Genomic DNA, 13,142 nt, shown 5'->3' on the forward strand with positions numbered 1-13,142 from the left:
CTTGTGGTGCGCCTGTCTCCACACTTGGGAAAAGAAATATGATTTGATTCCAGACGCCTCTATTGAATAAGGCGGTGTCATCTGCTCATTCTCTGCGTGTTTTCCCCTCTTTAGAATACTAATAACTGTCTCCTTTGTGAGGATATCACTGTCAGGCTCTGTGTTTGCTCAAGCTTCAGATAGGACACCCATAATCTTCTGCTGTTACTGAGCCATCAGACGGGGGACAGCTCATGACCAAAAAAACACAGCTCCAGCTAAAAGGGACTCATTTTCTGGGTGAAATAAGGCTCTCAGTGTAACCAAGTAGCCCACAGATAATAGACAAACTACTTCTGACCACCATGCCATGGCAATTCTAAGCAATTTCAGTGACCTGCTTGTCAAATTCACTGGACAACAAAAGGACTGAACCTGAGGGTGAAATTACTGGCATTTGTCCTTATCTTCTGGGGAAAAAAACACTTCCTTTAACTCTACCATGCATTCTGAAAAATGTATTGAGTTCACATGGCATTTTCTCACCCCTGCCCATCACCTTGAAAGCCATAGACCTTCCCATCATCATATCTCTTACTCATGGCCTCCATTTCTGTCCATGTGTGTTTTTTTTTTTTTACCATTCTCTATGGATCCTCAGCTGGCAGACTGACCTACGCTGTGACGGACTAGAGGGGAGAATACTGGCCGTACCATGACAGAGATGTGCAGGATGCGGAGCTCGTCTTCGGCCGCCTCGCTGGCAGGGTCGTCTGTGGCGGCCAGGCCCGGGAGGTTCTGACTGCCGTCCTGGTGGTGGATGTGGAAGAGCAGAGTGCCGTTCTCCAGCCACTGCTGTCGCCATCGCACCAGAGGAATGTCCTCCGAGTTCCCAGAAATCTCTGCGAAAGAAAAAGCAGATAACCAATCCATGTTAATACAGTACCTATGGATTTAGCATGGGAAGTCATTGAGTTCTGTGAGTGTAATGGCAGGCATCCTAATACTTTTGTCTACATAGTTTATAGTCATTCAGTCCATTAGCAACAAGGCTGAGAGTGTTGTATTACCTAATACTATTGTATTAATGCACCACAATGTCCTCTGCTGTCTGAAAAGTACAAATGTCCGATTTGCTCAGCTCTCTGGGGCCATCAGTCTGAATATAGGTCTAAATGAATGTCTAAATGTAGCCGAGCTGTCATGACTTTCCTCACATCCTAAGTACCAAATGAAAAGTACAAACGCTTACAAAAAGTTGTCAGTAATTCCATTTCATTTTGTCAATAGAACTACCACCAACCACACCAAAATCATTTGGGTCTCATTTCAAGGAGTTGCTCAAAATCGCCTGGTAAATTGTGGAGTACAAAAACTCATTAGTGTATAGGCTAAGGTATTGGTCATTCAGATATCTCCGCCCACCTGCTATCTAAAAGCAGCAGTGAATCCTGACAACAAATAATAAAAAAATGGAATGAAAAGCACAAAGGCTTCAAACATAAATGTTGCCACGCTCCATTTTTCCAATAATGTGCACAAAACACAAAACAAACAAACAAAATAAACACTCAACCTTCTCTCAAGCAATACATTTGAAAAGTAATTCTCAAAGTATTTGCTTTTATTTATTTCTGATGACCTTGTAGGCCTCAGGGCTTGTTCAGATTTTGGATAAACTGAAAGGTGTCTCTGCTTTACTTTTTATATAACCGAAGTCTGAAAGCTGCAAATTACTGTCTATTATGACACTGTGGGAATCAGATAAGAGACTGACAAGCTTAGACAGTGACACATCAGACAGCATTACGGGAAAACATGATCCTGGATCCCCTCTTAGCAGCGACATGCGGTGCTATGCAAATGCAAAGGCTGTTGTTCATCTTCAGCTGAATATTTTCATAGATGGAGTTTTGTTAAGATGCTCAAATGCACCTCATTCCCACATTCTATTCGACAGATACACAGTTTCATGCTGATACACTATTAAGGTGTAAATTTGGGCAAATTTCGAAAGGTGGAAACATAGAGAAAAATACAAAATAGTGTACCATAGTTGCCAGGCTACAAGGTGTGTGCAGGCCATGGATAATGAGCTATTCACCTGGGATCCAGATAATTTCACATAAGCCTTTAAAAAGGAACTTTGAGCCTGTAGACAACCTACAAATAAAACATGATTGTGCACACAGAAAGCATTAACAGGTCGCAGAGAGAGAGAAGCATTTGTAACCGGGTAATAAAAATGCCTGAAATGTCAAAATGTCAATTCATCTGGGGCCATAATTGTTCGGTAAAAGGCACGATGAGGAACACGGCACCCAGCAAATAGACATCTAAGCAGGTATGTTCCCACACCAGTTCAAAAGCTCAGAAGGTTAGTTGCCAGCCACATAGTTATTGTGAAGCCTGATGTCCTTGAGTACAATAGTAAATACTACATGCAGCAAATACATTGTATTCCACACTCACAGCATATTTGCACAATATTAAAATCAAGTAGGCCTCAGTCATTTATGTGCATCCAACACTGTGTTAAAATGAGGCAAGGAACACTTCCAGAAGAATTAAGTAGCGTTTTGTGCTCTAAACAACATGTAAATTCTCTTGACTAATGTGACAGCACACATTTCGCAGAGAGTCCCTTGGGTCTACTTCAGAATGACAGTTTTATTAATGGGAGAACACACAGAGAATTGCATGAGTGTAACTATTTTAGCTTAAATAATAGCAGCTGTTCTTAGATCTGACAGTGCTAGTTTACTATACTCACACTTTTGGTAGCATATTTCTTGCAGATTTTTATTTTTCTTTTAAAAAATATCACATTTAGGCCTTGCTTTCTTATCAAGGCAGGCATAATAATAATAAATTCTTATCATCAAACAAGTAAATTAAATTTAGTCTTGAACAGCCCAAACAATCAGTTAATATCAACTGTCTAAAGAGCAGAAAAGTTCCTGCTGTATTAGAGTAAAAATAATGAAACATCGTGGTTGTAGTCAGAGGAGAATACTCAGATTAAACAGGATTTTCCAGATACTGCAAATAAAAAGAAACCTCTAAAAGAACACAGAAACCCTCACTTTGTTAGCCTGAGGCCAGCCAAAATAATAAGAGGAACTTAAATCATTTAAGCAGCATGATGCTGATGCTAAAACCAAGAGACTATCCTTCTGTGGACTGTGTGTTCTCTCAAACCGCTAGTCTCTCAGTTTGAGATGCATTATTCTGGAAAGTAGGACATGTGTAAAGTCTGCCTGTTTGGAGGGTACGAAGCGAGTGCGTGTGCTTGTGGGTGAGGGTGTGTATCCATCACACTTTCTAGACCTCTAATTGGCACTCTTAGCAGATGTCACACCATGCTCTAACTCCAAGTCAGCATGTTTGTCAGGCTGCTGTTTTACCCTCCCATACTGTGATCTCAAACACACACTTCCAAAATAGACACCGACATAAATAAATAAATTAACTCAAGCCTTTGCATTACATTTTGAGGACAAAGCCTGAATAGAATGCAATGTTTCCCTAGAGTTTAAAACAGACTTGCACAATCTAGTTGTAGCCTACTCACTGATATAAATTCATTATTTTAATTAGAAATAGGCACTAAGTACTGAGCATGTACAAAAATGTAAACCATGGTGTGGCCGTGTGTGACACTAAAATCATTATCTTGGAAAGTCGACAATATGAAATGGGTTGTGTAAAACACAACTGGATACCATCTGACCTGTGGTAACTGAATAACTGTGACTGCATTAGTGGTCCATCACCTAACAAGCTCTATAATGTTCTAACTATAAGTACATAAGTACATAACATATTTAATTAGTTATGTAAACCACTGAGGAAAGCTCCTATAGCTGGTATTAATCTTGACCTTAGATCAACTCGTTTGTTTTTTTTTTGCCCTCTTTTTTCACGGCTCGCCACCCAACGCCTCGGTTCATCACACTGTACATAAACAGCGTGTGCGTTTGACCTTTTGTCTTCAGACTGCCCACGCTGCAGTCCTCCGGAACGATCCGTCTGAAAATACTGGAGCCGGAGCAAACATAGAATGGGAGAAAAAGGGGGAAAGTGAGAGAAATGGAAAATCTGGCTCTATTCCGCTCACATCCTGATGCAGTGTCGAGAGCTGCCCCCCTCACACACGCGCACACCCACCAACACATCTACCCTAACTCCTATCCCCCCTCTCTCTCTGGGAGGGAGGGAGGGAGGGAGGAAGCTCAAATATACATTTCTGCCGTCAGAAAAAAGCCGAACCCCTCAAATCCCCCTGCATCTGAAAGTCAACATTGAAGTTTCATAATATGTCTGAAAGTATGTGGTGATGCAATTCGTTAAAATGCCTGCAGTGGAGAATGGGCAAAATCACTGGATCAGACTGATACATGAGGGTGCCATTTCACATCAATGCTTTTCTCTAAAACTTGTAAATCTGTATGCAAAATACAAAATTTCTTCTCATTTTGGCAAGTTCATGATTTGTAATTTTTGTATACTAATTATAAATTAATACTGACAAAAGCCTAATGGCACTGTTTCAGATGAGCTTCATAAGAATGCAAGCACATTTGCATTAATATTCACTGTCACGCCCTGTCAGTGTGTGTTTGCGGGTATGCTAACAGGTATCTCAGCGATAAAGATGGAAGTGGTTTAAAAATCAAACAAAAATATGAAAATATGAGCACATTTTCAAATGTGAATCTGTATAAATTCATGAATTGTCTGACGGAGAAACATAAAAACAACATGGTGGCAAATGCCACTGACACAGTCCAACAAAAGCTGATTGCTCACTGTTTGAGAGTACGGTAATGGGCAGACAAAATGCAATCCCATGTCCAAAGGCTTGTTTCAAGGTATATTTCAACTGCCTGCACCAATTTTCCTCATGAATAGAGATAAAACCTAAGCAATCAATCAAAGTCACACCTGTTTTAAAGAGTGATGTAACACTTATAGCATTGGCTGCGATGGCAAGCAAATGGTAATTTGTTAAAGTTTTAAAGCCATGTTTAATATTTCATGTTGGATCATTAGGTGCAGGCTTAAGCCTTGAGGACATCAGTGGAGAAACTTCAAGGTTAAGGTTTAGGGATCACAGGTGGTTTCCTCAGGTCAATGCTAAACACTCTCCCGGCTGCCAATTTTTTCACAGGAGTTTGGGGGTTGTTCTTTGACTTTGAAAAACCAAAGGCTGTGTGAAAAGGTAAGCACAGGAAAACATCATTTGATCAACATTCTCTAAAGCTCATTACCTTGCAATGTTCTTCAAAGTGAGCCACTTCTGCATGATTTACATGCAACATAAAATTGCAAAAACATTGGTGCACTGATATATGGCGGAATAATTATACATGTATGTGCACGTAATAACACAGAAAACATAGAGCACGATTATGTATATGCATTTGCATTTGCATCTGCATGTGTCAAAGGGAGCCTAAAGGACTGTAGCATGCAAGCTGGACACCTCTGATTAGCTGGAAGGATGAGCGTTCTGTGTGAACCATCCAGTGGGAAGTGCGTGTGTAGAGCTGTGTACTGCAGCTCAGTAGGCGCAAGACATTCACTCGCATGCCACACTGCTTAACATCTACTACTGAGATCCAAGAATAGATACAAGAAGATACAAAATATCACATACACGGATACACATACACACACATGCACACATGCACGCACTCACACACTTAAAACCATAACACCTACAACATCCAGCCCAAGAAGTTTATTAGATTTTAATGTTGAGTGAAAAGGCCTGTCTTATGTACGGAAACAATCTTAGAGCTGGTCAGGTTAAATATGAACATGGATATGTAAGTTTCAGTCACTCTTTTCGTGTGCCATTTCAGAAAAAAATGCTTTCTGTACCAAAGGAGCATTTCATCATGGTCAACCCAGGACCTCAATATCAGCGAAACCTGCTTGTCTAATTGTGCCAAAAGTCTATAGTGATGGATTCTCTTCGTCCCTGGGACTGGAAGCTAAGTGAGCACAGCTTAGCGGCCAGGCAAGCTAACTCTGCCAGTCCTCAGGACTTCTCACTATGACCTGTCACTCTGAGATCCTTCACCCTATGGGTGCTGCAGCAGGATAAGGTAGAAGTTTGACTGTGCAGACTAAAGAAGAGTATTTATAGGGATCACATTATGGAATCCTGTGGTGTTTAGATCTGGAAGAAGGTGGCAGGACATCACTTACAGAGTCATGTAAGTATTAATGGCTTCCTTATTCCATATCCACATTAAAATGTCTCCCCAAATGTCACATCTAAGGTTGTGTTATATGCCTTGTCATACTTTGTACTACAGCCAAACATATCCTTGTCAAAACTGTAGGCTACAATATACTGTGTATAATCACTGGATCTTATCATAGACACACAGAGGGGCCAACTATGAATTTAGCTTTCGCTAAAAAGCCTGTAGCACAGAGACAAACACGACAGCAGGGTTCTCTTTGGAACGTGTGAGAATTTTCCATTGGTCATACACAGCTGACCGTGCCAGTTTGGGAAATAGCCAGAATCGCAGCTGGATTATCTAAAAAGCAACGACATGTAAAATTATTCACTTTTGACAGACAAAAGCTATGAAATGCAGCTGCAATAAAAACTAGCCTTTGACTTGGTAATCCCAGTAGGAAAGGGGAAATTGCTAAGCACTTGCTCTGTCGAAAGCCCATTATGAGCACCTAAGGGCTTTTTCGTGACCGGGTTTCATAACCATTTCTTTAAGGTGCCCCTGTGTCAGGCTCCGCTCGGCAGATCTACCTGGTTGGTACATGCTTAAGCACTTACCGCTGTCATCAGCACGGTGTTAATATTCATCTGCTCGGACAGCTGCAATCAACACGATCACCAATTAAAAGTTCCCCTTCTCATCTTATCAGCCCTGGGACCCTGGCGAGGTTGTTAAAATAAGCCCTACACAGCTCCGGGCTTATATAGCTTTAGCACGACTCCCACAATGGCCCCTTGTGAGATTCCCTTCCTTGGGGGATCAACTCCAGCTCCTGACTCTTTAAAAGCAGAGTCCCACGTGGGCAGAGGAGAGGCCTGGAGGTGTCATGGACAATGCTCTTTTTTTTCCGGACGAGGCCCTTGGCCATCGCTGGCGTCTAACAATAGCCCAGGATCAACCCAGAAAGGCTTTGGGGAACGGTGGTGGTGGCAGGAGCCTCAGCAGCGGTGGTGGAGCTGAGGCAAAAGGAGTCAGGGCACAGCCGTACACGCATCAGTCTTTTGTTGCACAGTGCCGACGTCGCCGCTGGCCAGCTGATGGGGAAATTAACTGAAATAATCTTCACCAAATGATGTTCAAAAGAACTTCCCTCTCTAGTATGACAGACCTTTGAGTTGGTATTTGCCGTTTCATATCAGGGCACTTTTCATACAAAACAAATCATGTTAACAATCCTGTTAAATCCTTTTATGCTGGTGCTGATGCTGATGACTGTGATGATGATGATGGTGGCAGTAATGTTTCTTAAATGGTATGACAAATATGTCATGGCATTTCTCCCATCAAGACAATTAAAACCATAATGCAGTTATACATTGCAGTTGTTTGAACTACACCATATCACTAATCATACATTGCACTATAAAATAATAATCACTTCCATGGAAAAATGCACATAATGCAGTTATACATTGCAGTTGCTTGAACTACACCATATCACTAATCATACATTGCACTGTAACAAAATATTTACTTCCAAGGAAAAATGCACATGGAAAATATCTAAAATGAATGTGAAATTCCAATACCCAGCTCAGTTAATAAAGATCTATTTATCTGGCATGACATGAGCAGACCCAATCTGCATATCATTCCAATACAGTCTAATAGAATCTGCATATCATTCCAAACACTAATTAAAGAATGTCAACCCTGATGTACATATCAGCATAATATAACCATACCATTTTACCAAGTTAAATGTCCAAAAATGTCTTCATGCAAATGCATGCAGAGTGTTCATTTTGAATGCTTTCATGATTGTAAAAAAAGACATATTCAGAGTGAGAGAACCTCAGGCCATAGGCAGCATGGCATGCTGGCTTTAGAGACCTTGCATGACTTGTCACTCTGAAGAACAGCCATTAGCTCCCCATCTTCTTTCCGTTTCCTTATTATTTCCCCCTTTCTTGCTTCCGCAGTGCTTCTAATGAGGGCTTCCTGCTCACTTAACGCACGGCTCTTTATTGAATCCCGTTTTATGTTCTAGTGACATCTGATATCAGCCGGCACTCCCCAAGGGCTTCCTGAGCTCGTGAGGTCTTCCTCTATATTTATCTGGTTCAGATCTCCTGTTTATTGTGGCTCTGATTAAGGAGAGCTGCACAGCACAACACACGTAGCAACATTCCCCGCTTGAAAAGATGGAGGACTGTGAAGTTCCCGACCTCTGAAGTCTCTACCGCATACAATTCATAATCAAAAATAGTGCCATGCCAATGAAATGAAATCTTTGACAGCAGTGGGAGATTTTAAAAAAATAGCTAAAACTTTTTTTGTTTATTTGAGCAAAAATGCTGTGACATTGGCCACTGGCGGCTGTCATTGCCACCCTCTGTAGCTATCTAACCAGCTGCATATAAATAACTGTGGGGGCAACAGAAGATGGGGAGGTGGTCTGGTTAGGAGCAGCGCCACCACATACTGTGAGAACAAAAAAAAACATCTATGACATTTACAAAATGGAGCTGCGTCTGACACAGACCCACGGCAATTCCAATGACTCTTTCCACAAAGACGGCAACAGACCGCACTGCTGAAGGATATTCCTCAGCGGCTTTTATTCATGCTATACATCACATGCAACAGGAAGGGTGGGAGAGAAACAGACATTTGCAACCCTAACGACAGCACCAAAACCAAAATGTATTACCACTATTACAGTCGCAGGTCATTTTCTGTATTAATCTTGCAAATTAATCAGAAAAAAAGGAACAGGCTCGAGTCTCCCTTGACAACAGCGGTGCAGAGCAAAACAAATTATTCTGACAGAAATATGGATGCACAACTCCAGTACTGACAAAGTACTGCAAGTGATGCATTTTTTTCCTGTTTCTTGAGCATTCAGGTAGCAGACTCCGCATGTGAGGGCTGATTAAAGTTGATCTACCTCACAAGCAAGTTGACTATAAATTATGCAAATACTCCAGCTGTTTGAAGCAACTGAACTCCCAAAGGAAAACTCTGTTATCCCATTTCTTTAATATGACATTACGGCAGTTAACCATTTGTTGTGCTCATTGTAAACTTGCTAGTGCAAAATGTCTCCATAACATAGAATAGTGCACGCAGACATGCAATCTCTTTCTATCCCGCATATTAGTTGACGCTTTAGAACACAGTAGAGTCTGCCAAATTGTGGCATGATAAATACATCATGCCTCATTATCATTAATCTCACGGGATGCATGACCTTTGTCAGTTTTGATTGGTGAACACAACATGGTCAGAGGTTCTTCTCCAGTTGATGGCATGTAAATCAATACACAATCATTACCTAATCAATAACCCTCAATAGCAACAAAACTGAAAATACAAATGAAATTCGCCCAAAGCCAAAACATCCCAAAACCCATAGCTATGTATAGCATGCAAATGATCACAGATCCCAAAGATATCATATCCACTGGATGTAATTGTATGATTAAGGGGTGCAGACATGGAGAATTAAGTATATTAGATGGCTTAATTAACTCATCTGAAACAAATGGAGACCTGCATAAGACCTCATTCATATCCGGACCCTGATCTGTTTACCCCACCATGAGAGACGGGAGGGGGGCAGTGAAGGCTCTGCTGCCTAGCGGCCACTCTGCTTGTGGGGCTCCAGCCTCACATCCACACGGCTGTAGGTGATGGAGGAGAGGCGGAGGCGGGCGGTCTGCTTATCCACCGTCCCCCGCCTGGCCACGCAGTGTGCCACTGGTTCAATTAAGACACATCTGCATTGCTAATCGGCCAGCGGCCAGCTCGGCAGCCCGACGGGGCACCTTGTGCTGAACAACACACACACACACACACACACACACACACACACACACACACCACACACACACACACACACACACACACACACACAGGACACTTGCCTGAGAGAGAGAGAGAGGTACTTCTGTTAGCATCTTGATGAAGAGTGCGGGTAGTGTGTGTGTGTGTGTGTGTGTGTGTGTGTGTGTAAAGCATGGGTTATGAGTTGTGAGACATTCTTGGGTATAAATTTCAAGTAAAAACTAATGTAATTAGTCCTACCACAGAGAGGTAGAGGTGTGTGTGTGTGTGTGTGTGTGTGTGTGTGTGTGTGTGTGTGTGTGTGTGTGTGTGTGTGTGTGTGTGTGTGTGTCTGTGTGTGTGCATGCGTGCGTGGGTGCGTGCGCGAGACGCATAAGCTTGATCCGGATGTAATGCATGCAGCTTCACAGAATCTACTAATTTGTCTTGGGTAGAGATTTCAAGGACATACCCAAATGATGTCTCCAGGAGGTCTCAATGCCCCCTGCTGATGGCTGGATTAATGGCAGAACCAATGTACTCATATCACACATATGGCTCCTCCAGCTCATCTTAGTGCCACTCCTCGCTATACCTAAATTAACCCACCACTAGCTTGTGTAGCTCAGGCAATAAAGTCATATCTGAGAGCTACGCCTGCTAAAAACTACACTGTAGCACACACACCAAACAACACTATTTTGCCTTCTATGTATTCTACTATAGTGGGCAAAGTGATCCAAAGGTTAAATAGTCATAACCACTGTGTTTGTCTGCCCTACCCAGGAAGGAAGTTTGAGCAAAAATTTGACGGTTAGACTCAACCCAGTATTAAAAAGTTAAAACATTTACTGCATATTGTTGGCCAATATTAAACCAGAGGGCATGCTGTTACATTACGTTTCAGCATAGTTATGATTCAGTCACGGGTTCAAGGCTGCTGGTCACTATGCATCTGCTTAACCTAGTCTGGCGATGGCTTCACACTTGTGTGCCCAATGCACTCTCTCCTAACTACTGCTGTGTGGATTGTTTGTTTTATTTTGCTTTCTTTTTCTAATTTATTCAGCAACTCCAAAAATCCTGTCTCCGTGATTCTTGTGTATCTGCAAACATGTTCACATGTTGTTGTTCTGCTCTGCTTTTCAAAATAAAAACATGCCCGATCTCCCTGTGTGTGTTTATATCCTCCTGTTTACTCCCCCTTTTGCACGATCACCCACACACACACACACACACACACACACACACACACACACACACACAAACACACGACACACGCACATACATACACACAGAGATCCCTGCTACTTTTCCACCAAAAATAAAATGAATACCGGTAATGACCAAAACCTCTGCTGACCCTCATCTCCTGTACCCCAGAAATACACCTAAAAGGGCAAAAAGGAGGAATCATTTATTTATATACTAGTGTCCGTTTTATTTATTTATATACTAGTGTCCGTTTTAAAGATTTATATACTAGTGTCCGTTTTAAAGATTTGTCAAGTGAGATGAAACTATATATATATAACAAAGAGCGTAGTCAGCCTCAGACATGAGGTGAGATAGATGGTGGAGAGTAGTGATTATCTCGTTAGCTAAATTACTGTAATTCAGGGTTGTGCACAATTCGAATTGCAATTCTGCTTCCTGTTTGCTACCTTAATTGAAATGCAAGTGAAATTCAAGAATAGAATTGGAATTAAAGAGCCAGTTTCAATTCAATTCTGGAATTTTGCACAAGCCTGCTGTAATTGCAGTAGTTTTAACTGGCTGAAGTTGACAAGAAATGTAGGATTTAGCGTTATGATGACATAATTAGCGGAAACGTCACAATATCACAGTATAGATTTTCCATCCCTATTTTTGGCAATGCTGGGTAAAACAACTAAATAAATGTCCAATTACAGTAAAACGTGACCAGAAACACTGAAACACTGTCCAGTGTGAGCATGGTCACAAAGAAAGTACCTTAAAAAATCATTGGACCAAGGTAGAAACACCAATTTCATATTTGTGTATTGAGATTACCTGGGTATGACAGTTACCAGATCAACAGCTTTTCACCATTCTACCTACTGAGATAAACTTAACTAGATGCACAGACCCTGTTTCAACATTAGCAATAGTGAGACTAAATGTGTGGCTTCAGTAACTAGATGCACAGACCCTGTTTCAACATTAGCAATAGTGAGACTAAATGTGTGGCTTCAGTAACTAGATGCACAGACCCTGTTTCAACATTAGCAATAGTGAGACTAAATGTTTGGCTTCAGTAACTAGATGCACAGACCCTGTTTCAACATTAGCAATAGTGAGACTAAATGTGTGGCTTCAGTAACTAGATGCACAGACCCTGTTTCAACATTAGCAATAGTGAGACTAAATGTGTGGCTTCACCCTAGGGATTGGATCTGCTCAAATATGGAATGGGCTCTTCCTTGCCCAGGTTTCATCTTTCAACTAAGTTGTATGGAAACTGGGCCAGTAGCTTTTGCAAAATCCTGTTTAGAGACAGTATGACTCCTCAGTTCCTCAGTAACATGACAATTACCCATGAAGAACAAAGTAAACTGAACAACTATCAACTGAATCATCAAACTAAAAAAGTTTTTTAAATTGTAGCTACTATTTTTTTCTCAGTATGCAACATCCTCCCTTACCTAATAATTGTTTTATATTAGCTTAAAAGTAAGAATAAATTCAGAGCAGTGGAATAGCCTCCTCTTGATGATAAATTGCTATTAAGAAAGTCTGAAATCATTCACATGCCCTGACTAAGCGGAGGGCAATTCATTCCAAATGAGACTTTAGATTAGTCCAAGATTAAATTTGTCCAACTGTGACACTCTAATATTAAGGAAATTGAAAGTGTACCCTGTTCTACTTGAGAGAGTTTACATGAGGGAAAGGAATGGTGAACTGACCCGCACTGCACACACAGCAGAGCCACAGTGCACCATGTCTCAAAGACTTTACTTTCATGTAATCTTATACACGTATACCATAATCACACTCTACCTACACAAAACTCTGGATTTCTTCTGTGTCACTGATGTGTGATGTGATGTGATGTGATGGTGATTAATGACTTTTATTAACAAAACCAGTCTGACATTTTGCACTGACAAT

At 41.3% G+C, this 13,142-nt stretch overlaps 1 protein-coding gene across 4 annotated transcripts in view; it reads right to left on the minus strand.

Annotated features, from left to right (window-relative positions):
- The window catches only part of astn1 (astrotactin 1), a 180,363-nt gene that overhangs the window by 149,418 nt on the left and 17,803 nt on the right, over positions 1-13,142 (minus strand). For all 4 annotated transcript variants that reach the window (XM_042106793.1, XM_042106789.1, XM_042106781.1 and 1 more), the window contains exon 2: positions 694-881. In XM_042106793.1, the coding sequence (XP_041962727.1) occupies positions 694-881 (188 nt within the window). The remainder of the gene's footprint in view (positions 1-693; positions 882-13,142) is intronic.

The sequence above is a fragment of the Alosa sapidissima genome, chromosome 1 (assembly GCF_018492685.1).
Source record: "Alosa sapidissima isolate fAloSap1 chromosome 1, fAloSap1.pri, whole genome shotgun sequence".
NCBI lineage: Eukaryota > Metazoa > Chordata > Actinopteri > Clupeiformes > Clupeidae > Alosa > Alosa sapidissima.